The sequence below is a fragment of the Epinephelus moara genome, chromosome 10 (assembly GCF_006386435.1).
Source record: "Epinephelus moara isolate mb chromosome 10, YSFRI_EMoa_1.0, whole genome shotgun sequence".
NCBI lineage: Eukaryota > Metazoa > Chordata > Actinopteri > Perciformes > Serranidae > Epinephelus > Epinephelus moara.
In genome coordinates, this window is record NC_065515.1 from 35,037,879 (window position 1) to 35,063,517 (window position 25,639).

Below are 25,639 nucleotides of genomic sequence, written 5' to 3' on the forward strand. Positions count from 1 at the left end.
CCAGGTATGTATCCCACTGGCTAGCTAATTGCTGCCACTCTGCACTGCCCTCATACGGCGAGTAACACCGATAGTTCTGTCAGCACTGTTGCTGCTCAGCCACTTCCATGTTGAGAGCCATGTACAGACAGTCTCTAAATCATACATATGCTCCTAATAACGTATAGAGTTCCTTTAACAAGTTGAGTTCTCAGCGACGACATGCTGAGTACGCAGCAACTAAACAGCAAATCTAAAAGTAAGCAGAAAACATATTAAAAATCTGAGCCTCTCTGTAGTTTTTTTTAAGGCTGTCAGGGTATGCTTGCATGGCAGTGCATGTGTGTATCCCACTTGCTAGCTCACTGCCACCGCTTTGTGCTGCGCTCATGCAGTGGTTACTGTTGATATTGGAATGGCTGGTTAACACAGTTAACTCTGTTAGCACTGTTGCCGTTGTTTAACACTGATTGTGGAGTTAGCACTATTAGCTAATAGCCGCTGGCTCAGCCACCTCAGCCACCTCCATGTTGAAAACTGTGTCCAGACAATTTTGCATAGAGCCCCTTTAATCTTTTAGTCTATGGGACCATACACATGCAGCATTTTTTGAACCCTAAAATTCATTTTTATCAATGTAGATGTGTGGCAGGCGCACTCAAACACCAGAGTGATAAACAGAGTTCAACTTTTGGAACGCAGCAGCCATGTCATGTGATGAGGACCAACCACAGCCAACAGATATCTTTCCCTTCTTCAGAAATATCAGTCTGTGGTACAAGAGTAGTTTCTAGCACCTGACCTCAGATTTTCAATTCAATTGAATTTTATTTATAAAGCCATTATTTTTCCAGGTGGTTAAAGATGCAGCATATGTGCAGCCCCTATGAAATGTCTCATCCTAGTTTCCCAAAGTCCATGGTGACATGTCCACGTCTTGTTTTGTCTAAAACCCAGATATTCACTTTACATTGATGCAAAATATAGAAAATCGGCATATTCCAACATTGTAAACAGTATTTTTTTCCATCTTTGCTTGAAAAATATAATAATATATTAAAATAGTTGCAATTCTCTCTCGAGACTGATTAATCTTCTAACAGTTGCAGCTCCTATTAACATAGACAAAATCAAATAATTACATTCCCTGAAACGTCCTTTACATTTGTTAACAAGCATATACTATACCAGAGGTGCATTTAAATTTGAAAAAAATCCACATTAATCATGTCAAGAGCTGCATTTAGCTATTAGTTGGTATATGCTGATCATGAAATTACTTCACTGTCAACAGCCTCGAGACAAAAGAATTCATAGAATTTAACGGTTAGCTAAAATGCATTTTAGACTCTCCCGTCAAAACTAAATCCCTTCAGCAGTTGGCAAGTGAATAAGAGTGTGAAGGTCTATAAATGTGTGTACAAAGACAAAGAGGGAAGAAAAGACAAAAAGCCCTCATGTAAACAGATCTGGGACAGGTTTCGCCACCGTTTCTCTGTTTAACTTAAAGTGAAAACTGATCCTGCTGGTGACTGAAGGACAACTGAGTGCATTTGTTTGCTAAATAGAACAGCTTTAGTCTTTATTACAGGAGAGCAAATACATTGTATAGCCAGCAAACAGTGAAATATAACATGAAAGAGAAAAAACATGGCGGACTCTTTATGTGAGGTACCTTCATTTGTTTGTGTGGTACATTTAGCATTCAGCAGTCTTTGCGTTGTCTTAAAACCATTTAGGTAAAAGCAGCCATACAGGAGTAAGTGTTCTGGTAAAATGGTAGACACAGCAGCATCACTCTCACTGCTGTGCAGTACACATTACCCATAAATCCTCTGGAGTTGCCGTACACTGTAGGATCCGTTGCTGCCTGCCACAGTAAGCGCACATCTGTGGCGTGACCGTGCGATGTAATCATGTGATTATAGATGCAGGGGTGGTACGGAGCCTTGCCCTCCCCTGAAAAGTACACATGCTCCTGGGGAGAGACCCCCATGGCCTTGGCACAAATCCCCATGAAGACATCGTCGATGTACATAGAGGAGTTCAGCATCAGAGTTGCATGGTAGATCTTAGCGGCCACATCTGCTGAAACCACGTACCCCGCTCCAGCAGTGTAATCTGGGTAGGAAGGCCAGGGGTACAGATCATAGGGAACATGGTATTTGCTGTTTTTACGGCGAATCGGAGGGGCTCCTTTGTGAACATGCCCCACCCACAGGTCTTTGGCCCCTGACCGTGTACTCAGGAGCTGCAGCAGGTACTTCACCAAATTGGGCATGTGGATGAAGATGTCATCATCGGCAGACATAAGGAAGCGTGCCTGAGAGCAGTACTCATGAGCCCAGTGGAACTGCAGGATCAGTTTGGTAGTTAGGTTGTGAAAGGTATCCAAAAAATCCTGCTGGATCAGGTCTCCATAAACCTGGTCCTCCTGCAGCAGTGCGCTCTGCACCCTGGATCTCCGCCCCTCATCAGGGTGCACACCAAGGGCGAACACCATCCTCACGTTTGCCCCCAGTTCCGACCAAACAAAGCTCTCATTACCCCATGTGTCCCTGATGGCCTGGCGCCGCTCGAAGTTCTGTGGTGATGATTTCACAAACAGAAGCAGCAGGACATCATCACGGCTTTTCCCATCTCCACCACCACATTTACCTGGGTGGTTAATGAGGTATGGATAGTTCCGTAATCCACTGTCCACACCATTTGAACCAATCTTTCTGTGGTGAGGGTTGGAGCTGATGGCAAAGGAAGAATTGAGAAAGTTGTAGCTGTTGACCAGGTAGCGATATGTGTAGGATCTCATGTGGCTGACTACATGGTGGTCCAGCTCCTCCCAGCAGACCATCACCATACATAACACCAGGCCTGTGGTCAGCAGCTGCATGCACTGGCACTTGTGGATACGACGGAAGTTCATGAACATCGCGACTACTGCTTATGTCTGCTGAGCTCCAAATACTGAAGGCACGTATCCTTTGGATCCGTCTTGACCTTTCCTCTCCTGGAGCTGTATCTTCTTCTGTCCCGTCTCTTCTTTTTATGATATTAGTGTATATTATTTCATTTCTGCCTCCCTTCACTCTCAGGTTTGACTTCTCTTTTGACTCTCACGTGTCTTCTTCATCACATCTTCCATCATCCAGCTTCTCTTTCTTTTGGGGTTTGTCAAGTCCAATAGGCCTTTGTCAGGCTCTCAGCAGTCTGGGTTGCTCTGTTACTGATCTTCCTCCACTGTGTTAAGCAAAAGCTCTGCTCCCTCATAGTGATCAGGCTGTGGGCAGCTCCAGGTAAAGCTTGGTGTCCCTCCTCCCGTTCAAACAATTCACCATGCTCTTTCGTCTTTCTCTCTTGAGAACTCTTGTAATAACTAGAGTTTAAATATCACCCTTCTCCACTTCCTTATCCCTCCTCCTCTCAGTCAGTGTAATATCAGAATGTCATGGCACCTGAAGAAGAGAGAGACAAGTAAGATTAGGCTCACATAGATCAGATTTTGCATGCTAAAATGGAATGTCCCACACTAGTCCTGAAATTATTAGTTGACTCATTCATCAAATTTATTGTCAACTATTATTAATCAATTCATTGTTTAGATTATTCATCATCATCTTTTTCCAGCCTCTCAATTGTGATGAATTACTACCTTTTGCTGGTTTAGTATCATTTTAAATTAAATATCTTTTCTGCCTGTTGGTCGGACAAAATAAGACACCTGAAGAGGTCACAGTGTGATCTGGGAAAAAGTTAAAGGAATATATATATATATATATATAGATATATATATATATATATATATTTTTTTTTTTTTTTTTTTACATTTTTCGAGACTACATAATCTATTCAGTCCATTAACTGAAAAACATATTATGACATATTACTCAAATGACAATCAATTAGAAACACACACACATACACACAAACATAACCATGGCTGCAGCTGCAGTTATGTTAGAGAAATATGCATTGTTGCTTTGACAGCAATGAATTGAGAATTTTACTAACACCTCCCAGCAGCGTGTAAGTGGCCCAAAGATACAAACCACACTCTCTCTGTGTTGCAGCATCACCCCTTCCTCTGATGTTTGCTTGTGTCTCTATTGTGAAACAAAAATGCAAAAAAGTCTGGTGCCTTGTTTTGGGAGAAACACATTAAAAGGAAGATGTGTGCTAACTGGACTTCCCAAGATCTTAAGTGTTGTATTCAGTTTCATAGGGTTGAGATAATTATCAGGATTTTTTAAATATCACCTATTAAGATTTTTGGATAGCACTACCACAGCTACTGCGGTTATTGACAGTATTTGGCATGCCATGCTGTTTCAGGAAGAGCAGAAATGATGAGTGGATTAATCAGAGGGAAAATGCCAAACATTTGTTTGTTTCTGCTTCTAGAATGAAGACTTGCTGCTTGTCTCTTTTATATCCTTATAAACTGTATATTTAGATAGGGTTCTGGAAAATTGTGATGACACTGTATAGATCAAGTGATTCATTAAAAAAAAAGTAAATCGATATAGAAAATGATCATTAAATGCAGCCCTAATTTCAGGAACAGCAAAATGTGGAACAGCTCAGTTTTAGTATTATTATTCAGCATTATTTTGGCAAGCAAGTAAAGATAATTTCAATTACTGATTGCTTAGTCTACAACAGGGATGTCAAAACGTATGAATAGGGGCCAGATTAGATAATGTGAAAAAACTTGGGGGCCAGCTGCTTCTCACAACATGTGGGATTTTTAAAAATAAATTACACACAAATTTGACAAACACAACTCTTTGATCTTACAGTGAAAAGGTATTCAACCTTTCACCGCTCCTGAAAGCAGCGATCCTTGCTGCTGACTTCATGCTTCTTTCCTTGTTTATTGGCTATTTTAGCATCTCTTTATTCATTGGTTGTGTCTGTGTAGTTCCTACTTGATGCATGTCTACAAACTGATCTTGTTTGATTGGGCAATATTGTGTGACGGGCCACATAAAGTATAATTTGAAAGACAAGCCGCATGCCATTTAATTTCTGCCCACGAGCCACAATTGGCACCTGGGCCGAACTTTAGACTTGCCTGGTCTACAACATGTCAGAAAATATTCAAAATGACATGATTTCCCAGAGGTGTAGGACAAATGCTAGTCTGGCCAAAAGTCCAAAACTCAAAGATAATGAATTTACAACAAAACATTTGATTAGCTAGAACTATACAGTGTTTGGTATTTTTGGTTGAGAAATGAATGTTAACAATTAATCCTTGAACACAATGGTTGCATATTGCTTTTCTCTATCTATTTTACATGTTTTATCATTTAAGCTAGCACTTAAGGTCTGTTTGCATCATGTTTTGCTGTAGACTGTTATGCCAATCTGCTCCATGTTAACATCGTTACAAAAGGGGCAGGATCTTATCATCTCGGTTATGGAGAGAAAAAGAGGAGTGGGCTTCACTTCAGGATCTATTTGGGCAATGTTAATAAATACAATCAAACAGACTTGCAGGGTGAAATCAAGATGGCAAGTATGACCAACAATCACTGGCTTCGTTCGGAGGCTTCAGCCTCCGACGCCCACGCGTATAGCCCCAGATCTAAATAGGCTGTGTATATATTTTTTAAAGAATAACAGTAGATTATATTTTGAATTATTAATTTAAGTCTTCAAAGTAACTAAAGCAGACTAATAGATGGGGTATGAAAATTCCCCTGACAATTATATAACCAACAACCTGAGCAAAACACACTGCAAACTAAGAAAACAAAACTCAAGCAAATAAAGACAATATCTTCACCAACTGACAATATGTGCAGCATCTAGAAAAAAAAAACTGCAAATAAAGAAAAACACAACCCAATATAGGCTGATCATCCCCTTTAACACTGGGTAGCCTACAGTTAGAAAACATGCACGTGCAGGTAACTCCACGTGCAAACGCACAACTCTCTTGGTAAAGCCTTATAACATAAGAGAGTAAGCCATCAGCTGGGCCATATCGCGCAAGCAGCCACGACCTGTTTTAAAAAGCTCCTGTAGTCCACTGATCAGTCATGAGACACCGCAGGAGGATGGCCACTGGCAGAAAACAAACGCTCCCGGCATGAAAACACAAGTTTCCTTGAAATGTGCTACTCACCAAAGGTATGCAGAAACCAGACTGACGTGGCTGAATACTTGGAGACTAAAATATGGTGGATTACTGAAGGTGGTCGCGGTTTCATGTTACCATTATCGGTGCGTTCGGTAGAATTGCTGAGGATTTGGCATGCGTCACCACGTGGTATTTGCGCACAGGTGTCAATCAGTATTTTTTTTTTTTAGGCTTTTAAGTGTGTGGGAGGTGTGTAATGCTGATGTGTGTGTGTAACGTGCGGAGATGAGTTCAACTTCTGCTTTTAGTTTTGAACGGCTTTTATATTTTCATATTGTATCACTAATATAGGTCAAACACAGAGTTACTTTCAGGTATGGCTATAATATTACAATATTCTATAAAATGTATATAGGAAAGAACCTGTGTAATATCAGTGTGACGTTTCTGCAATATTTCTTTATGATGTTTCTGAATTTTTGTAGTCTATCATATTACCATGATATTTGTATAGGGATTTAAATGTGTTGAGTGCCCAGCACTGGGGCCAGTGGGGTGCAGTGGAGAAAGTGGACCCTTGCAAGTGATTCAGAATGCCACCATAGAAATATACCCGTGTTTAAAGTGGAATGATAAAAAAAAAATACCATGAGAAAATTGAAGACAGTGACATTTGCTATATATGTCTTCAAAAAGGAAGCCCATCTCTGTCACTTTTTTCTCCTTTTTTTGTTAACTAGTAGTTTGCAATCAATAATAAAATGATATGCTTATTCTACATAATCTATATAATATATAAATAAACTGTAAAAACTATTAAATTCAATTTTTAACTTCTTACTTTCTTTGATATTTTTGTGGGATATGTAGTGATGATTGCTTGGTAAAATGTACTATGTTGATGTTGTCCAGTGTCAAGTCTCTATCTGATCATGTAATGAGATGATATGTGCATGATAGCATGCACTGGGGCCCACCATGACTACCTTACGCCACTGTGAATGCCATGACTATTCTTCATTTATTTTGTCTAGAATATCATAAAAATCTAATCATATTCCTACAGGGGCAAAATAGGTAAGGTATTCTTTATGTAACCCAGTAATCCTGAGTGTTTTGTATCACAACATTTGAAGCAGAAATCCATTGTGCTTCTCAATAAAGCTAAGGAAGAATTTATCTCATTAGAACTTCTTTGATGATGTCACATGTTCAACAAGACTCATTTAATATTCTACATTTTTGTTATCTTATAGTACTGGTACCATAATGTCACGATTAGACGTGCATCAAATTCATAGTCAGCATCAGCTTGCTTGAATGCAGTGTTTTTGGTGGTCCTGTTTCTCTTTGCTGCGCTGCTCTGCTTTGTTTTTTTGTTTTTTTTGATAATTATCTTTATTTGTTTCGTGCTTTTCACCAGGATGTTTAGCTTACAATTCCTTACTGACAAACATGTATACAGTACTTGATCTACAAGATAGTATATAGTTTCCTAATTACAGGAGGTGTTTTGATGATTGATCTGTATATTAACAGACACTACACATAAGACATAAGGCACATACTGTATACATTCATTCCACTTTCATTCATTCATTTTACTCATAAAATTCCACCACCACAAACAGAACACCCACTAATATACACAAACACACATTATATTAGTTTTATGTCCTGTATACTCCACTGGATCCTCCCCTTCCCTTCCCAGTCATGCCAGAGAGTTAGATAAGGATCAAGACATAGAAAGGGCATATTTTGTGAGGAAGTGCTTTTGGAAGAGGTAGATATTCAAGCAATTTTTGAAGACAGAGTGGGTTTCTGCTGACTGAATTAATTTTAGCAACTCACTCATCCACGGAGGGACCACACAGGAGAGGAGTTTGTATTGAGACTTCCTGCCCTGCAGTGATGTTTTTCAGGCTAGAAAGGGAGAAAATCTCCTGAATTAGTACACCACAGTGGTCCCAAAGATATAATGATGCCTGTTCAATCGCTACTATGCAGACATATTTTCTCCTTTACCTGATAAAGCCCGTTTTGGTTTAAATTAGACTTAAGTTGGTCCAGTGACTAATTCTCCTACTCTTACAGATTATGACGGTAAGAATAGGAGACGTTAGACTGTAGATCAGGTGTCTTCAATGTTTTCCAGGCCAAGGACCCCTTAGCTGAAAAAGAGATGGAGCAGGGACCCCTTACTACATATACTGTATAAGAAGAGTTCCACTTGAGATAATTCTCTAAATATTTTTGGATCTTTTCTCGTTTGCGCTTGCCTGTAGCTATTAAGCCAGCAGTAGTTGAAACATGCACTAGCTTCACCCTCAACAATCTCTTGCTGTAAAAAGCTACAGAATGATCTGTTGTGGCTTGTCCCTCACAAGAATTAACGTATTTGACATAATAATGTAGCTAATTGGCAATATGTGGGGGAAAAAAAGGTGCTGCACAGCGACTAGCATTAGCTAGCTGTTATGATTGCACATAGATTCATGGGTAACTGTCTGACATCAATGTTGTGCTCTGTTAATTAAATAGGTTTTCTGAACATGCCAATTTATCTTTCCTAATAATATGTGGGATTCATATTAATGTGTATTTTCAAACACATTTTAATTTCTGGAAAAAAAAACACCTGAAGAAAAAAAACACCTTAATTTAAAACTTAAGATTTAAATTAAATTAGTAACTCTGAACACTCCTAGAGGTCATAGAAGGTTGACCCTGTTAGTGCAGATGAAAATAACTGATACGATGATGCTTTTCCTGGCAATGACACAGTTACAGCAAGAGAGGCTCCTATAGGAGGGAACGTTACCTTTATCTTTATTACCAGAAATGATTCAACCTGCCTACAGCTAATAAGACACACTTTTGCATACACACAGACACACACTGAGAGATAAAGTTTTCCTTGTCGCCTGGTAAGTTAGATTTCTGTCCCCTCTGCACACTACACTGTAACAAGATGCAACAGTACAGTTGGAAATGAGAGCCAAAGCTTCAGCCTAAGGAGAGACTGACTGAGACCCTCATATCTCACATTCAGTAAGAACATTGTGGGACAAAAATATTGATGGCTTCATACAGTAACTATGTTATACTATCAGTCAGTATTATACCACCTAATGTACAACTAACCACACATACAACCATTACTTACAGTGTTCAGGGGTCAGACTCAGTGCACATGATTGTTCTACCACTTACATTGCTGAACACAGCAAATTGCTTTATCAGCTGTGTCACTAGCATGTGACTGTTCATAAAGCGACAGTGCAGGGCGTCCTGTTTGAACTCTGGGCCTAATCGTGTGCTGTAAAACCTGTTGATGTGGGCTGACATGCCATCCCCTGCCATCTTCCCCATTTCCTTTGTAAGACTTGTATTTAACCTGCCTTCTTCCTACAGTTGTTGGTCAGAATATTAGGAACAGCAGATACAGGACCACAGTAGAGTTTCATCCCCAACTCCGTCTTAGTCCTGTCACATACTAAGGTCACATCAAAATATTAATAAGATATGAAGGACTGTCCTTTTAAAAAGTGTTATTTTTCTGAAATTCTAACTTATTTTATTTTATTAATTTATCCAATCAATCAATCAATCAATCAATCAATCAATCAATCAATCAACCAATCAACCAACCAACCAACCAATCAATTTTATTTATAAAGCCCAATATCACAAATTAAATTTGCCTCACAGGGCTTTACAGCATATGACATCCCTCTGTCCTTTGGACCGACACAACGGAAAAGGTAAAACTCCCCCAAAAAAACCTATTATGGGGAAAAATAATGGTAGAAACCTCAGGAAGAGCAACTGAGGAGGGATCCCTCTTCCAGGACGAACAGACATGCAATAGATGTTGTACAGAACAGATAAACATAATAAATTTGCAGTAATCTGGTAGGACTGAATGATATTAGCCCTTTCTGCTCACTAGAGTATTTTTCTTAATAAACACCCAAAGTCGGTAAGACATCTTGTATTTACATTTATTTCCTCGTGCAACAAACACATGTGGTTAGGTTTAGAAAAAAAACCTCATAGTTTGGCTCAACATTCATATGGGAAGTGAACGCCAGGCACTTGAATGAAAGTACAGTGTTTGTTGTGCCCATTACGCCCTTCTGCCCTTTAGGGACTTTAGCTCCTTAAATTACATTGTTGTCCATCAGCGTTATAAACTGACTTTGCCTGGTGGCTTATCACAACACCCAGAAAGGATGACTTTTTGCGTCGGTGTCTGATGCGGAACTCACTGACCAAGAAGTGGTACTCAACGACTTTGGCATAAGAATGGGTTGGGAAGGTGGTGGTTGGATAAAACTGGCCTCTAAACAAGAAAATCACCATTGTATGTTGTTAACAACCAAAAACGACTCTTCAACTCTGCAGAGGACGCTTTGAATGTAAGTGCCGACCTAGCACAAAGACCTATAATAGAGGGGCTTTAGCCCAACAGAGCCCCAGAGCAGAGAAGCTGCTGATGTCTGTGCAATGCTCCAACACAATAGGCTGAACACATATTTCCACAGCAGCATATTTTGACTGAACACTGGGTTCAACCAACAATAACGAGATCTGACAACACATGGCCAAGCCTTGACATTCAGAGGTCTTGTAGCTAAACATACCATGAGAGGATCCACTATCAGGAACACTTTTGAATTGGCTGTTGTAAAGATTGAAGTGAGGCTTTTTCTGTTTCCTGTTACTTGACCTACCTGACCTGACCACGTTCTACGCAATAAACACTGTTTTTCACATGTGTACTTTGCTTTTCTGCTGCTGTTAAGAGCGAGGGATCACCTACTGTACATAGTTCAGAGACACACAGGCCTTCATCTCATAAATCCTGTCATGTTGCTCACCCTTACCTGTACTGTACACCAGCTACTTTGAATGAAAAAGGTAAAAGCGACTGACTCTGGTATTACTTGGTATTGAATTAAAACTTAATTTGTGATGTCACCTACTGATAAATCAAAGAAAAGTAAAACAAACATTTTGCCACCTAAAAATAAAATGAAATTGTAAAAGTAGCTTGAGTGAGTTGTTCTCTTGATGTACTGTAGAAACTCTATTAGCTGTAAAGGGATAGTTCAGATTTTTTAAAGTAGGGTTGTATGGGGTACTTATCATTCGACAAAATATTATATGCAGTAGTTGTTGGTCTGTACACCCCCACTATGGAGAAGCAGACTGTGTCAGACATGGATGCTAAACAAGTACTATTGTGGAGGGGTTCAGCAACAAAACATATTTTGGCCACCTAATAAAAGTCCAACTTTAAAAAAATCAATAACAGTTTTAGTGTACACTATATTTAGATTATTTTCACTGCTTTACTTTAGGGATCGACCGATATGTTTTTTTCACAGCCTATGCCGATACTATGATATTATGAAACAGATGTACTGATAGCCGATATTTACAACCGATAAATGTCTACTGTAAAAATCATAGTTGACACAGTATTAAAAAAATAAACACTGACAAAGCACTACATTCAAATGAAATTAAGCACATATTTATTCTGAGAACTTTTCCAATGAAACAGTACAAGGAGCTGCCAGCAGCACTTTGAAAAAAACTTTGACAAGTAAACAAATGAATAGAAAAATATAAAAGTACTCCCTGAGGTTTAAAGTACTGTACTAAGTAAAACACTGAACAGTACATGAGTACAACAATGAACAGCAGATTAAAATGAAAAGTGCAAAAGTGCAGGGAGCTGCCCATAGTATTTTCAAAAGTTCAAATATATATATATATATATATATATATATATATTAATAATTAATGTGCCGCCTCTCTTGATGTGGCAGCTCCACCACATCACTAGGTGGCGCACGAGTTGAGTTTAAGTCGTTATACCTTTTCAGTGTTGTGAGGTAGAAAAATATGCAGACTTGCAGTAGTGCATGACACGGTTAAAGTTTAATAGAGCAAAGGAAACATATGTCTGTAAGTACAAATATATTGCTCTGAGTTTATTTGCTTATGTTATGTAGAGTTGCTCACTTGCACTTTATTGTTTGTCATTGCAATGCAGCTAATTTCTGTTAGCGCGTCTATAAAGATTTCCATTATATGTCAGCATTATGCTAGCGTACCATACGCTAATTATTTTCCACATTTGGGGCACTAATGCCAGCTATATTTTGAGTTACTGATGGTTGTAAACTACGCTGAATATTGTATTGGATATGTTTGTGATTTAAAACCTGAATTAATGTTCTCCTTTTGTGTGTTTCATGTAGTTTTACAGTGCCTTTATGTGGGAGGCAATAAACTTCAGACCAGACTTGGAAATCTAGTGTCGCTCATTTAAAGAACTGTTAATCTATCTGCCAAACTAAACACCAACGTTCAGGGAGGGCAGATTAATTAATATTAATAATAATAATAATAAAATAAAGGAGAGCTCAAATAAAAGCCAGGCTAAAAAGGTAGGTCTTGAGTTTGCTTTTAAGAGCCTAAAGTGGTACGTGCAGGCAGTGAGAAGCACGCCAGAGGCAAAACAACGCAGCTAAGGAAAACAAAACTGTATATCAGCATATCGGTGGAAAAAAATGATCTATCAGTGCCTCCATCATAATTTTGTTTGTGTTATTGTGTGACTTTGGTGTTTCAAAGGGTTAGTTAGGATTCAGGTCATAAGGACAGAGGGATGTCGTATGCTGTAAAGCCCTGTGAGGCAAATTGTGATTTGTGATATTGGGCTTTATAAATAAAATTGAATTGAACTGAATTCACCACAGTCACACAATAACACAAATAAACTAATTGAAGCAGCGGTAGACCAGCAGCTCTCCTGTTCAGTAAACTAAAATTACAGTTTTACTCCGTATTTGGTGACAGTGTAGATGGGGAACTTTAGCCATTAACGGCTTCCCTGTCAGAAAAGGCAGTCTGATGGAAATACTTGAAATATAACATGCACTTAAACTGATATTGTTTATTGTTATTAAGGTGGGACTTTATTTTAGGTGGCTAAAATAAGTTTTGTTGCTGACCCCTCCTCAGCATTGCTTAGATTCCATGTCCTTAGTATGCTTCTCCAAACTGAGGGCATGCCGACTGACATCTACTGTATGTGATACACTGACAATGGATAAGTATGTCACACAACCCCACTTCAAAAAATCTGAAATATCCCTTTAACAATTCACTTTGCTGCTGATAAGTAATTTTTCTCATTACAATGTTAGCTATAACAATATTTTTACTGTGTGGTATTTCTACTTTTAATTAAGCAAAGCATGTGAATATTTATCAAATACTCCTCTAACAACTGACTTAATGGATGATGGACAGTTTCTCTCAGAATATTCTGTGTAACCATATCTGGTTCATATAATTGTATTAAATAATTTATTTCTGTACAGTATCAGTGTTCCATCAGTGTGTGTTAGTTTTTTAAAACAAACATGAAGTCAAATTTGGATCCTTAGATATCTCAGGGGAGTGTACATTTTGAAAAAGGCGATTCTGTACACTAGCTGTTGACTGTAAATGTTAAGTCATGTGGCAGCCTGCAGTGTAGATTGTGATGTAATCTTACAACTGTGCATGCAGGCTCTAGCACAGATAGGACACTCATTTCTTTTCCAGTAATACCTAAGAAGCTTCTCAGAAGTTAGATGCACAGTGGATGAAAAATATCATGATCATTTTCTTGTGGTCACTTGTAGGGAATCAGGGATTATTCACGCTGTGTGTACTGAGTGGTTTGTTTCTTCTTTTTACTTTCAGAGGGCCACAAGAGAACAATGTGTACTGAATAATTTAAGTGGGGCAGTTTAAAATCTGAGACTCTTTCTAAAGAACTGCAGTGTGACTTACTAGAGTGAAAACATAATCTCAGTTGCACATATTAATGGACATCAGTGCTCTGATGTTGGTATTTGAGCCCAGATCATCCAAACAACATGAGTTTCCCTTACACTACAGCTAACATATAATGCAGATCACCTTAGTAAGTTTAAATTACAGGAACTGGATTTCTCTCAACAGCTATTGCTCATTTTGTTTCTCGACATAATAACTGGTATTGGTCATTGGAGTGAAATATTACAGGAATGTAGAATATTTGTGTTATTTAGGCTGCGGTTACAGTTTAAGCACACAGTCTGATAACTTAAGGTCTGGGAACGATTGATTAAAAATGTCTACAGCAGCCTCACGCTTTCTGTCACAAAAGACCATCACCGAATTCAATGGGAACCAGAGGATTAGTCCATAAAGGAGGATAAAAAAAAAAGAGATTTGGAGCTGGAAGCACTGACCAGATTTTTGTGAAACTTGGTGGAACTTAGTGTAGCTTACTGCCTGCCAGCTTTTGTGAAATATTCTTTTAGGGCACAGTAAAGAAAATAATAGCACTATATCCTTTTCTCTCATTAATCAGTGTATTTACATGACATAAGAGAAAATGGATTTATTGTGTTAGTCCGGCTAAAACCGGCCTCTTAAAATACATGTAAACATATTAGTCCGACTGACATTGTACTAAATGGAATTTCTCAATGTCGGACCAACACATCCAAAAAATGCGATTGAGCATTTATACTTGTGTGGTGGTGTGTCTGTATCATTTGGCAGTTACACCTCCAAGACACTAGTCGGCGGTGGGGTTTCTGTGAAGTGCTGTAAAGTTTAGTTGACTTAAACACACCTAAAACACACATTAAACATGGCTTAATAGTGACAATTTCAATGAGATGTACACAACTCAGCTTCACTCTAACAGGATTTTGCTGTACACATTTTCTCTACAAATACAACATGTTAATGTTAATAGCACATTGTATAACAGAAAGAGAAGCCAGTAACAACATGGCGAAATCTACATCCAAAGCTGTGTATTTTTGGACGGACGTGGAGACACATTTCATGCTGTATCAGCTAAAAGAGTTAAATATTTTAAAATACATGGATGGGAGGAATGGTGATTGTTTGGTCTGTGACGTGTATTGCATATCGCCACCCATCGTAGCGGAGTCGGATATGCTTCGGTCAATAAATCGATTCCTTTCCTGTACTTGTATACTGGGACAAGGACAGCAGTCTAATAAAACATGGCCTAGTCAAGCTATAACCGTAGCTCCACTTAACTGTGCATGTAAACGTACTGAGTAATAGAGGCTACAACTGGTGTAGGCCCAACAGTATGATCATACAGTCTGTTAGCTCTGATAACTTCAGTCACTGATCAGAGAACAATGGATTAAAGATGTCTACAGTCCCATCTTTTCTGTCACAAAAGACCTTCAAACGAATTCCATAGGAACCAGAGGATTATTGTATGAAGGAGGTTAAGGAATTGAGATTTGTAGGTGAAAGTTGTTTTTCTTAAAGGATTTTCCTGGTTTAGTACGACTATGGTTTTATTACCTCCAACAAGAGGGTTATGTTTTTATGCCTCTGTGCAGGCAATAGCCATGGCCAGAGACATTATGCTTTCAGGTTGTCTGTCCATCTGTCCATCCGTCCATCCATAGGTCTGTACAGCCATCTGTCCCAGTCTTGTGAATGCAATATGTCAAGAACACCTTGAGGGAATTTCTTCAAATTTAGCCAAAACATTCACTTGAACTCAATAAATTGATTAGATTTTGGTCATCATAAGTCAAAGGTTAAGGTCAATGTGACCTAGCATTCGTCTCATTCTATTGAAAAGGATATCTAAAAAAAAAACTTGAGGGAATTTCTGAATTTGGCAAAAATGTCCACTTGGACCCAACATGAACTGAATAGAATTTTGTGGTTGAGGTCAAGGTCGATGTCACCTCACAAAACATGTTTTTAACCATAACTCAAGACTTCATGTGCTAATTATGACAAAACTTCACACAAATATCTAATAGCATATAATGATGAAATGATGACATTTTATATCCAAAAGGTCAAAGGCCAACTTCACTGTGACATCATAATGTTCTGCATAACAAGCATCCATGTTTTCATAGACATGGATGGAAACTGCAAGAGAAGCTTGACTGGTGCAGAGGCATAAAACGGCAGGGAGGTAATCTTAGTTTTTTGTTGTTGTTATTTTTGTCTGTTGGTTTGTTTGTCTGTATGTCAGCAGGATGATGAAAACACTTCTTGCCTGATTTTCATGAAACTTGGTGGAACTTAGTGTAGCTCACAAACCACAGTAATACTGGACTGGTCTTGGTAGGCCAAATGCTAACCTGCTGGCACTTTGCTTTAAAACTAAAGTGATGCTTTTCCATGCTACAAGTGAGTTAACATGCACTGGTGTCATTCAGGCAGTTCACTTGTGCGTTTGTTTTTGTATTTGTACAGACTGAAGCTATACTGACGTAAGATACAGTGTCACTTTTGTCAAACCACAGTGTAATAATAAATATTACAGAAATGCAGAATATTTGTGTTATTTAGGCTGTGGCCATAGTTTCATAATACAGTCTGTAAGCTCTGATAACCTTCACCTAAATTCCATGAGAACCAGAGCATTATTCCATAAAGGAGGATAAGAAATTTGAGATTGTGAGGTGGAAGTTGTGTTTACTTAAAGAAGTATTCTGGTAAAATACAACTCTGGTTTTATTACCTCTGCCAAAAAGGTCTTTTTTTTTTTTTTTGGTCTGATTTTTGTGACAAGATTCTCGTGAAAATTGGTGGGACTTAGTGTAGTATTATTCTGGTTTAATACAGCTCTGGTATTACCTCTGTGACGAAGGCTATGGAGTTTCTTTTGTTTGTTTTTTTGTTTTTGTTTGTTTTTTTTCTTTTTCTTTTCAGAGTCTACACCTGGTGTGGGCCCAACAGTATAGCACTACAAATGAAAACAACAAAAACAAGAAACAAAGCTTAAGGTGCCATTTTGTAACACCATATTCAACTTTACTTCATACACCTCTGCTCAGAAACCACCATCAGCTTAGCACGTCTTTGTTGACTGAAAATGATGTAACAAGATGAATATGTCAGTCGCTAGTGATTAGTTATGGCAAAATATGTATATGCATAGCCTACTGTATGGAATCAATGTATAGACAGCTTTCAAATTTGAATTCAGAATGAGTTCTCAGTACCTGACATGAGAAAAAGATTTCCCACACAGTCAACAACCACTGCATGTGTCTTTTTGTACGAGTACCATCTTAACTCTATTTTCTTTATTTTCACCAGTGTGGCCCAATTGTTGGCCCTGACCTACAGTAACACTATAACAGTATGGAAACCTGGCTATGTGTCAGTTAAGTAGCCAGATTTTAGCATAAAACACAAAAAACAGGTTCCATAATATGATAACATCAATAATGTCCCACCATAAACTTTTTACCCTTTTTAAAAATCATAAAATATATATTTTTTATTAAGTTAAGACCAATTCCAAAAACAATTCTAAACCAAAACCAAAGATATTTACGATGACATTTTGAGTCCTACTTATGAAGAATAGGATTAGAATGATTTAAAATGAACACCAATCCTTACAAACTTGCTCTGTGCTTTGGGTTTGTCTGCTCTGGATAATAAACCACTTCAGAGCTACTTTTTACGACTTTCTGTCCTGTTAGTTATTAAAGGTTTATTAGTTTTTACATCCTGTTTTCTCTCTCTTCCCCTGCTGACCTAGCCTGCTCAGTCTGAGCCTGATTCATCCTCTCAGTCTCCTGTAGAGTCTGGATCTGGCTTGGCTACCTCCCAGCAGAGAGCCAGTGGAAAAGTGCTTTGAGTTCTGGGACTATCTACTTGTCTGAGTTCATCATCTTGACACATCCAGCTTGTTTTTCCCCCTCTTACCTCTCTAACTCTGTCAGTTTGCTACTGCAAGCTGACACCTTTAGCCTTGAACACTGGAAGGTATTATAGACTTCATTTAGAGCAACACCTTCAGTACACAAACACACACATACACACTGTGTTCCTGACTTACCGGGCTGTTTGTGAGTCCAGTCCTTGCCTGTGGTGAAAAGTACAGATAAAGCCCTCTCCTCTGCTCAGCGCTTGTAAACTCACTCTCCTCTTGTATCTGTCTACCTGTGACACTCACTTTTTCTGCCTTACTCTTTCCAACTGCTTCCCTCTTTCTCTCATCATCTCCGCTTTCTGTCACTCAGATTGTCCTCTTCTCCTCCTCTTTTTCCTCTCGTTTCTTCCCGTTACATGCAGTAGACTTCGATAGTTTGGCTGAGGAGAGCTTCACATGGCTGCCCTGTATAGCCTGAAGGTCCCACTGTGAGCGTGTGTTAGAGAGAAACTGTGTGTTGGGGGTGTGGTGCGTCTTGTAAAAGGGGAGGAACTACTCCCCCCTCCCTCCCCCCTCATTTTAACCCACCTTCTTCTATTTGTGCTTCCCTTTTGACACTGTCTGTATTTATGAGCTCAAGCACATGGGAGGATTTTCACTTCTGGATGAATGAATGTGTGAGCTGGTTTCTCCCTCAGAGATTCAGGTTTTATAAATCCAATTGATGTGTTAACTGCACAAAGATGAACATTTATTTAAGGGCAAGGCTAAAGTTAGCATGCTGGGCTAACTAGTTTCCACTCTGTATAGAAAACTGTGGTGACAGAAGTGAACACATAAAGAGTGAAAAGATCAAGCTGTCTTTTGTGTTGTTTAATTAAGTGATAAAACAAAATAATAACAGTTATAACAGAGTCAATCATATTTTAGCTGAAAGGTCAGAGCTCTGACACCTGGAGTGTCCTCCATATGTGTGACAAAGAATTAAGCAGGATTTATGCCTCTGTGTTGAATTGACGGCGTACCTACCGTGCAGCTTATGCTGTAGCCCATACTGAAATGTAGCTACACATGGCAGTGATGCAGATCACTTGCTTATTTTTAGCTGAAAACCATTTCCCTGAGTGGAAACAAAGCTTGTATTCACTTTTATTTCACAGATAAGAAACAATAAATTGTGAATAGCCTTTAAGTCCTGTGTGTGATTTATCCTGGCTTCATATGAGTAGGGAAAATCTCCGCTACTGGCTAGGCTAATTTATACAATGTGAAATGCCATAGGCTTGTGCCAATAACATTACCATGTTGTATTTGTTTGGAAAACGTGTTTAGTATAAGACAGTTGTTTTGTCAGTGAACCTTGTGAGTTGTAATGGAGCTGAATTTTGTAATGTTATCATTGTTAAATGTTGCTGTTGTTCCTGGCCTCATATGAGTAGAGGAAATCTCTGCTAGCCACTAGGCTAGTTTATACAATGTAAAATGCCAAAGGCTTGTGCTAATAACGTTAGCATGTTGTATTGGTGGGGAAAATGTGTCCAGCAAAAGTGCTTTGTCTGTGAATCACATGAGTTATAATGAAGCTAATTTGTGTACTTGTAATTGAAACTGTCACTATTAAGCCATATTTAATGTGTGTTTAAGGTGTGTTTTAAATCAACTAAACTTGCGACCATGGCGTAGTTTGTTTATAGCCTGACGTTTGATTTTACTTCTGGCAATTCAGTTTACACTCCAAAGAAATTATCAAAGTTTTGTTCATTTTTGAAGATGATCTTGCTGAACAAAACCTGTAAGTACCATACACTTATGTTTGCAACAGTGTTTATTTCTCTGCAGCAATCCAAAATCTAATGGAAAAATCCAATGGCTTTCTGACAGGGGAACCTGGGTGATGTTAACTTTTGTGTAGACCTACAAAAGAGATATCACTGCCACAACACTCTATTTCCCACACTGAAGCCTCAGTATAAGCAAAAGCCTCATCCTAAACAGGAAACACCCAAATGGAACTCTAAATTTAGAATTTATTTAAAATTTATTATTCAAATGTAATATGCCTTAAGAAAAGAAAAGATTAGATTATTAGGCATCTTTAAGATTGTTATGTCTCGGGACTTTTGCCAGACTAGTGTCAATGTTACACCTTACTGATTACTAATCAGTGTCACTACTGATAATAAAAAGATACTTTAAATGATTTAAGCTTTTTCCAAATAATCTTAAAAACAAAGACAGGGTTGTCAAATCTTAAAAAAGTTGTCAGTACAAGAACTTTGCTGAAATACAGCAGTCTATTCAAAGCAAGCCACTTTGGAAGTGGAAATAAGATGATAATAATGAATAATGAACCTGAATGTGGCACAAGAAGGGAGAGTCATTCAGTCAGCAAACAAAGTCAGTTCCACAGCAACATCCACTGTATCTACAGTTTGCTAACATTAGCTGTTGACATGTCAACTTCAACCTGTTACATGATTTGTCCATTTTCAAAATACACTTCTGTTTTTACAGGAAATGTACAGTTAGCATACAGTCTCTTTCAAAATGAACACATTACGGGTTGTGTTTTAAACTGTCAGTAAGTAAACTATCAGGAAGTAAAAAGATTTTGAATCCGACCAGACATCAAAAGCCAACTTGTGGTACTTATGAAAACTGCAGTTTCCTTTGCCCAGTGCTACAGACACATTTTACTTGGTACCAAAATAGTATTGATGTATTCCAAAGTTCTGCAGTTGGGGTCTGTATTAACAGTTATACAAAAAGCTACTCTAGTGAAATATTAGCGGTTCATGTAACTATTCATTTGCTTGGAACAATTTTTGTTAGCAGAGAACATTAAATTAACATCTAGTAATGTTCAGCAGTATATGGAATGCATGTCCTCAAAGTTGCATCAGCTGATACACACATCATGTGCACTAAACCTAATTATGGCTGTATGGTGACAGGAGGACAAGTCTGTGTCTGTGTGCATGAGCACATGTGTGAAAATGTACAAATCAGTGACAGCACTTATGCTGTGTAGCAGCCTCCACAGTCAGGTAATCAGCACACAAGTTAGTCCACTGTGTCCCTGTACTGGTGCACATTCTTACTTATAACAAGGTTAGAGAGAGTCGCTTCACTTACAGTCTGGGTCTTGTTAAGGGCTTTGCAGTTGCTGCACAGATCTGTGGCAGCGATGAGAGACACCTGAAAAGTCTGTTGTTGCTCAACATGCAAGTGTTTGCACACAGACAACAAACATTTCTTCCATTTCCTGTGTGTGTGTGGTATGACAGATGGGAGCATCCGATGCATTTGCTTTGAGCTTTATTGACCGATAAAGTTGTTATGTACATCAAGCAGCCTTTTAGCACATCCCTAGGGGCTTCTGATAGCAAGTACCCACATGTAAAGCGCCATCACTGGCAGTATTTGCTTTGTTCCAGTTGATTTTGTTTTATGGATATGATGAAGACATAAAACAGCACAGTCGCAAGAATAAAATGTTGGCATTGTGTGTTTCTGCAAACTATTGGCACATTACATCTGTGCATTTCCTACATAAGATGTAGTTCAGATTACCTGAATGTGAAAAGAATGTCTTATCAGGAGGAGAAGCGGATGGTGGATGGCATGATACCTTGGTAAGATGACTAACCAACAAAAGCGGATATTTTTTAATGACAGTTTGGGACATTTTAAGCTGTTGCAATCAATTCAGGTATTTTAAGCCTAAAATTATGTTTCTTTTTAACTCTAACCAAGGGGCTTGTGTGCCTCAACCTAACCATGTGCGAACAGCAGAGATGCCACAAAATAAAACTGAACATTGAAATTTAAAGAATAGAAAGTTTCAACACTACATGTGAAATGTACAAATGTGACGTATCCATGGTTGGCGGAAATGTACAACATTTATTCTGGCAACTGGGTTGCTTCAAAACAAAGCAAAAAAATAAAATAAAAAGACAAAAAGAATGTGAAAACAGTTACATTATGTCTTATTTGTCACTGGTGGTAGCTCTCAAAGATTGATTAGAGACCCTTGATGATGTCATCAGTCAGCTTGGGCTTGAGAACTATCTATGGTATACATCATGATGCCATTTTTTGGGTCATAAAACAGACTAAACTTGATTTAAAGATTTATTTGTTCTTTTTTGGGAGGGGGGGGGGGGGGGGGGGGGGGGGGTAGGTATATTACCTTTAAGAAACGCCGTAAGAAATGACGAAAGGGAGTTATCATTTAAACTTTTAATAAAATGTAATACAGCACTCATGGAAAATACTCAATATCATGTTTGTGTAAAATTCATTCCATTTGAAACTGAAAAACATTAAATATGAGCTCTTTCCATGACTTTGTTTGTCTGAATGTTTGTCTGAATGTTTGTTTTCTCAGGTTCAGTTGGAGATTGTTTTCTAGGTTTATGGTTTTTGATTTTTCCTTGTAGCATTCAGTTATGTTTAGTGCTTGGTGCTTCTTGTTTTATTTTGTTATGCTTGCCTCATGTGTTATGTCTTGCTTAACTTGCTGCCTTGTCTGTTTTTTTACCACACCTGTGCTCCATGAGATTATTAGCTCCTGTGTCCAATTATCCCTGCTCTCCTTGTGTAGTAACTCCCTGTGTTCCCATTGTCTTTTGTCAGTCTCTCTTTCTGTCTTATTGTATCATATGGATTACTGTTAATTTATCATGTTGATCTGTTCTGTACGACATCTATTGCACGTCTGTCCGTCCTGGAAGAAGGATCCCTCCTCAGTTGCTCTTCCTGAGGTTTCTACCATTTTTTTTGCCCCCGTTAAAGGGTTTTTTGGGGAGTTTTTCCTTATCCACTGCGAGGGTCATAAGGACAGAGGGATGCCGTATGCTGTAAAGCCCTCTGAGACAAATTGTGGTTTGTGATATTGGGCTTTATAAATAAAATTGATTGATTGATTGAGTCTGTCATCACTCCTTGTGCCAAGAGGTCTTGCTTTTTTTGTGGCTGTGTTTTAGTGTTCCTGTTTTTGTTGACTTTTTGCTGTAATTTTATTTTTTGGACATTAAATCACCCGTTCTGTTTGGGTCCAAACCTGCTATTCCTGAATTCTGACACATATAGAGGGTTGTAACAAATTACTGTAACCTATGTCGCATTACTTCCTTAGAAAAAAGGCTGGTGATAGAGAATAAGTCAAGGGAGCACCAAAGTGTGGACCAGCAGACCAACATTGCCAAGCGTAGGGTCTCCTGAAGTATGACTAAAAAGTTGACTTCCTCTGGGTGGAAGGATACCAACAGCATTGATTTAGCAACTCATGAATGTTAGACATAGTTGGTGCTTCTCAAAGTCAAGGAGGGATCCTTAACAGCTGAATTTCAAGGAGGCCAGACATCATCAAATCCCACCAAAATACTGTTCCAATGTCAAGGATCCCTCCTGCACTGTAACTTTTATTCTTGTATTTTATGACTGTCTTAGTGTTTTTTAACTTTTAATTTTCTATTGCCTAGTTCTTTAATGTACTGCTATGAAATGTCCTTTTATAACATTTCTTTTGCACCTTGTGTAGATGCTCTTGATGTTTTATGTAAAGCACTGAATTTTCAGCAACAAAGAATTGCTTTGTTGCTGAAAAATGTGCTATATAAATAAACTTGCCTTGCCTTCGAATTCTACCGAAGACGGAGCACTTCCTTTAGAGAATTTTCAAGGATGCGTGTGTGTATCCTCAGCAGGTGTGAAGGACCCACAATTCTTTTTGCACAATTTGCCAGATTTGAAGGCAGGGCCTCCTCAGTGATGCACACATGGGCACTCGCTTGTCTGTTACAATGTGTGTTCACTGAACGTTAGGAAGGAGTCTTGCCTAGCCTCTGAAGGATCTGGCTTGGAAGGACCCGTCCCATCAGGGAGACAAGCTTGACCTCCAAGTAATTAAATTACTCATATTGAACATTAATATAAGGGTGCCCCTACTTTAGAGTTAGCAACACAAATTCTAATGGAAGGGCTGACCGGCTCCTGATCTTTGTTTCTTGTTTGTTTTCTGTCAGAAATAAAGTTCCTCTTAAGTTGCACTAACTTCAAGTGTGTGTGTTTATGCTAAATGGCTAAAAGTTAAATGTATACAAAGTACGCCTGACTGATCGAAAAGACTGGAACAAGAAAAACAATGACGTTATTTCCACTACTTCTTCTCTTTCCACAGTTAAGTGGAAATTTCCCTTGGTTTTTGTAATGGTGCCATATTTGTTCCGTTGGGAAACAAATCCTGATGAAGTCTGATCTCACTGCTCTTCCAAATACCCAGAAAACACTCTCAGCTCAATGAGGGTATAATAACTGCTGTGCTAACATTGACATTTATTGCTGGGTTCTGATTTATTAGTTTGTTTTTCAGTTCTCAAAAAGGCCTCATCACAGAAAAAGTGAACGGATGGATGGATAAATTAATATTTTTGAGGGGAAACTGCACCAGAAGGGTTTCATTATGATTTGCTCTGTGTAAGAAATCACCCCATTCTTTTCTCCTTCTCTGCAGACACATCATGACTGAGCTGATTGAAACAGAGAGGCTATACGTGGAGGAACTTCAAAGCATCATGGAGGTACTGTATGTCTACTGGCTCCACATTTTTACATTGCGTCACAGAATACACTGTCAAGTTAGATTTTTCTATGCAGACCTTAATCTCTGCTCTCAATACTGTTTTTGAATGTTCAACATGCCCCCTTAACTCATTAAAGGACCATTCCAGTAAATTACCACTTGGCTCTTATTTTGCATAGTCATTGGCTATTTACTAACATTCCCTTAATTTTCCATTGCTATGCAAAAACAGTAACAAGAAACTGATAGAATATTATTGATGTTTCATTTTTGCTCACTTTCGGTTTTAATAATAATAATAATAATAATAATAATAATAATAATAATACATTTTACAGTTTTTTAAAAGTCATAAAATAGAACAAGTCAGAATAAAAAACAGCAATAGTACAAAACACACAAACTTATACATTAAAAGCTAATTTAAAAAGGTGAGTTTTGAGCATGGTCTTGAATGTTGGGAGGTGTGTGCAGATACGGATGGGTTTGGGGAGTGAGTTCCAGAGGGAGGGGGCAGCGATGGAGAAGGCCCTGTCCCCCCAGGTTCGGTGCTTGGTCTGTGCAGGTAGTGAGAGGAGATTTCCTTCGGATGAGTGGAAGTCGCGGGAGGGGGTGTGGTGGTGGAGTAGGTGTGTGAGGTAGGAGGGGGCCTGGTTGTTGAGTGCTTTGTGTGTGTGTGAGGAGGAGGATTTTATGAGGGGCCGTACAAGACATATTTCATTCTCACCCTCTCACACACATACATTCTCCTTACACATACATATATTTTCACTCTCATATTTGTACATATTCACTCACACATTCACATATTTTTACTCACACATTTATACATTTTCACTCTCATATTCATATATTTTATGCACACATTCATACACTTTGCTCTCATGCACATGCAATCATGTATACATTTAATACTATAAGTAATATATGTATGTAAAAGGTAAATGTATGTATGTTGAAAGAAAATATATGTAAATGTAAGAGAAGAATGTATGCATGTGTGAGTGAGAGTATAGTGGAAACGGAAGGAGTATTGGAAACGGAAGGCAGTCCATTTATCGTCTACATCCGGTACAGTAGGTGGCGGTATACACCTAATGAGCAATGGTTGCAACGCGCCATAAAACCAAACGAAGAAGAAGAATTTATCGCGCTGTGATTGGCTGAGAAGGATGTTATTGACGTGGGTCTGCTGTGGTGAAACTACAATGTTCTGAAGATGGACTACAAAATGCACACG

The 25,639-nt window shown here is 38.5% G+C and overlaps 2 protein-coding genes across 2 annotated transcripts in view; one reads left to right on the top strand and one right to left on the bottom strand.

The window, feature by feature from the left end:
* mcf2l2 (MCF.2 cell line derived transforming sequence-like 2) overlaps positions 1-25,639 on the top strand; it is a 240,879-nt gene that overhangs the window by 123,105 nt on the left and 92,135 nt on the right. Inside the window, exon 16 of the mRNA XM_050055717.1 lies at positions 24,331-24,397. Coding sequence (XP_049911674.1) covers positions 24,331-24,397 — 67 coding nt within the window. The remainder of the gene's footprint in view (positions 1-24,330; positions 24,398-25,639) is intronic.
* On the bottom strand, positions 1,532-18,318 carry LOC126397164 (lactosylceramide 1,3-N-acetyl-beta-D-glucosaminyltransferase A-like). Its single transcript, XM_050055722.1, has 2 exons — positions 17,997-18,318; positions 1,532-3,431 (listed from the first exon to the last, which is right to left on the bottom strand). Exon 2 carries the CDS (start codon positions 2,906-2,908, stop codon positions 1,715-1,717), a length of 1,194 nt encoding a protein of 397 aa, XP_049911679.1. The 5' UTR covers positions 2,909-3,431; positions 17,997-18,318; the 3' UTR covers positions 1,532-1,714.

Bases quoted from the DNA above. Each gene is read 5' to 3' on its own strand.
- LOC126397164 (XM_050055722.1), bottom strand. From the start codon at position 2,908: ATGTTCATGAACTTCCGTCGTATCCACAAGTGCCAGTGCATGCAGCTG.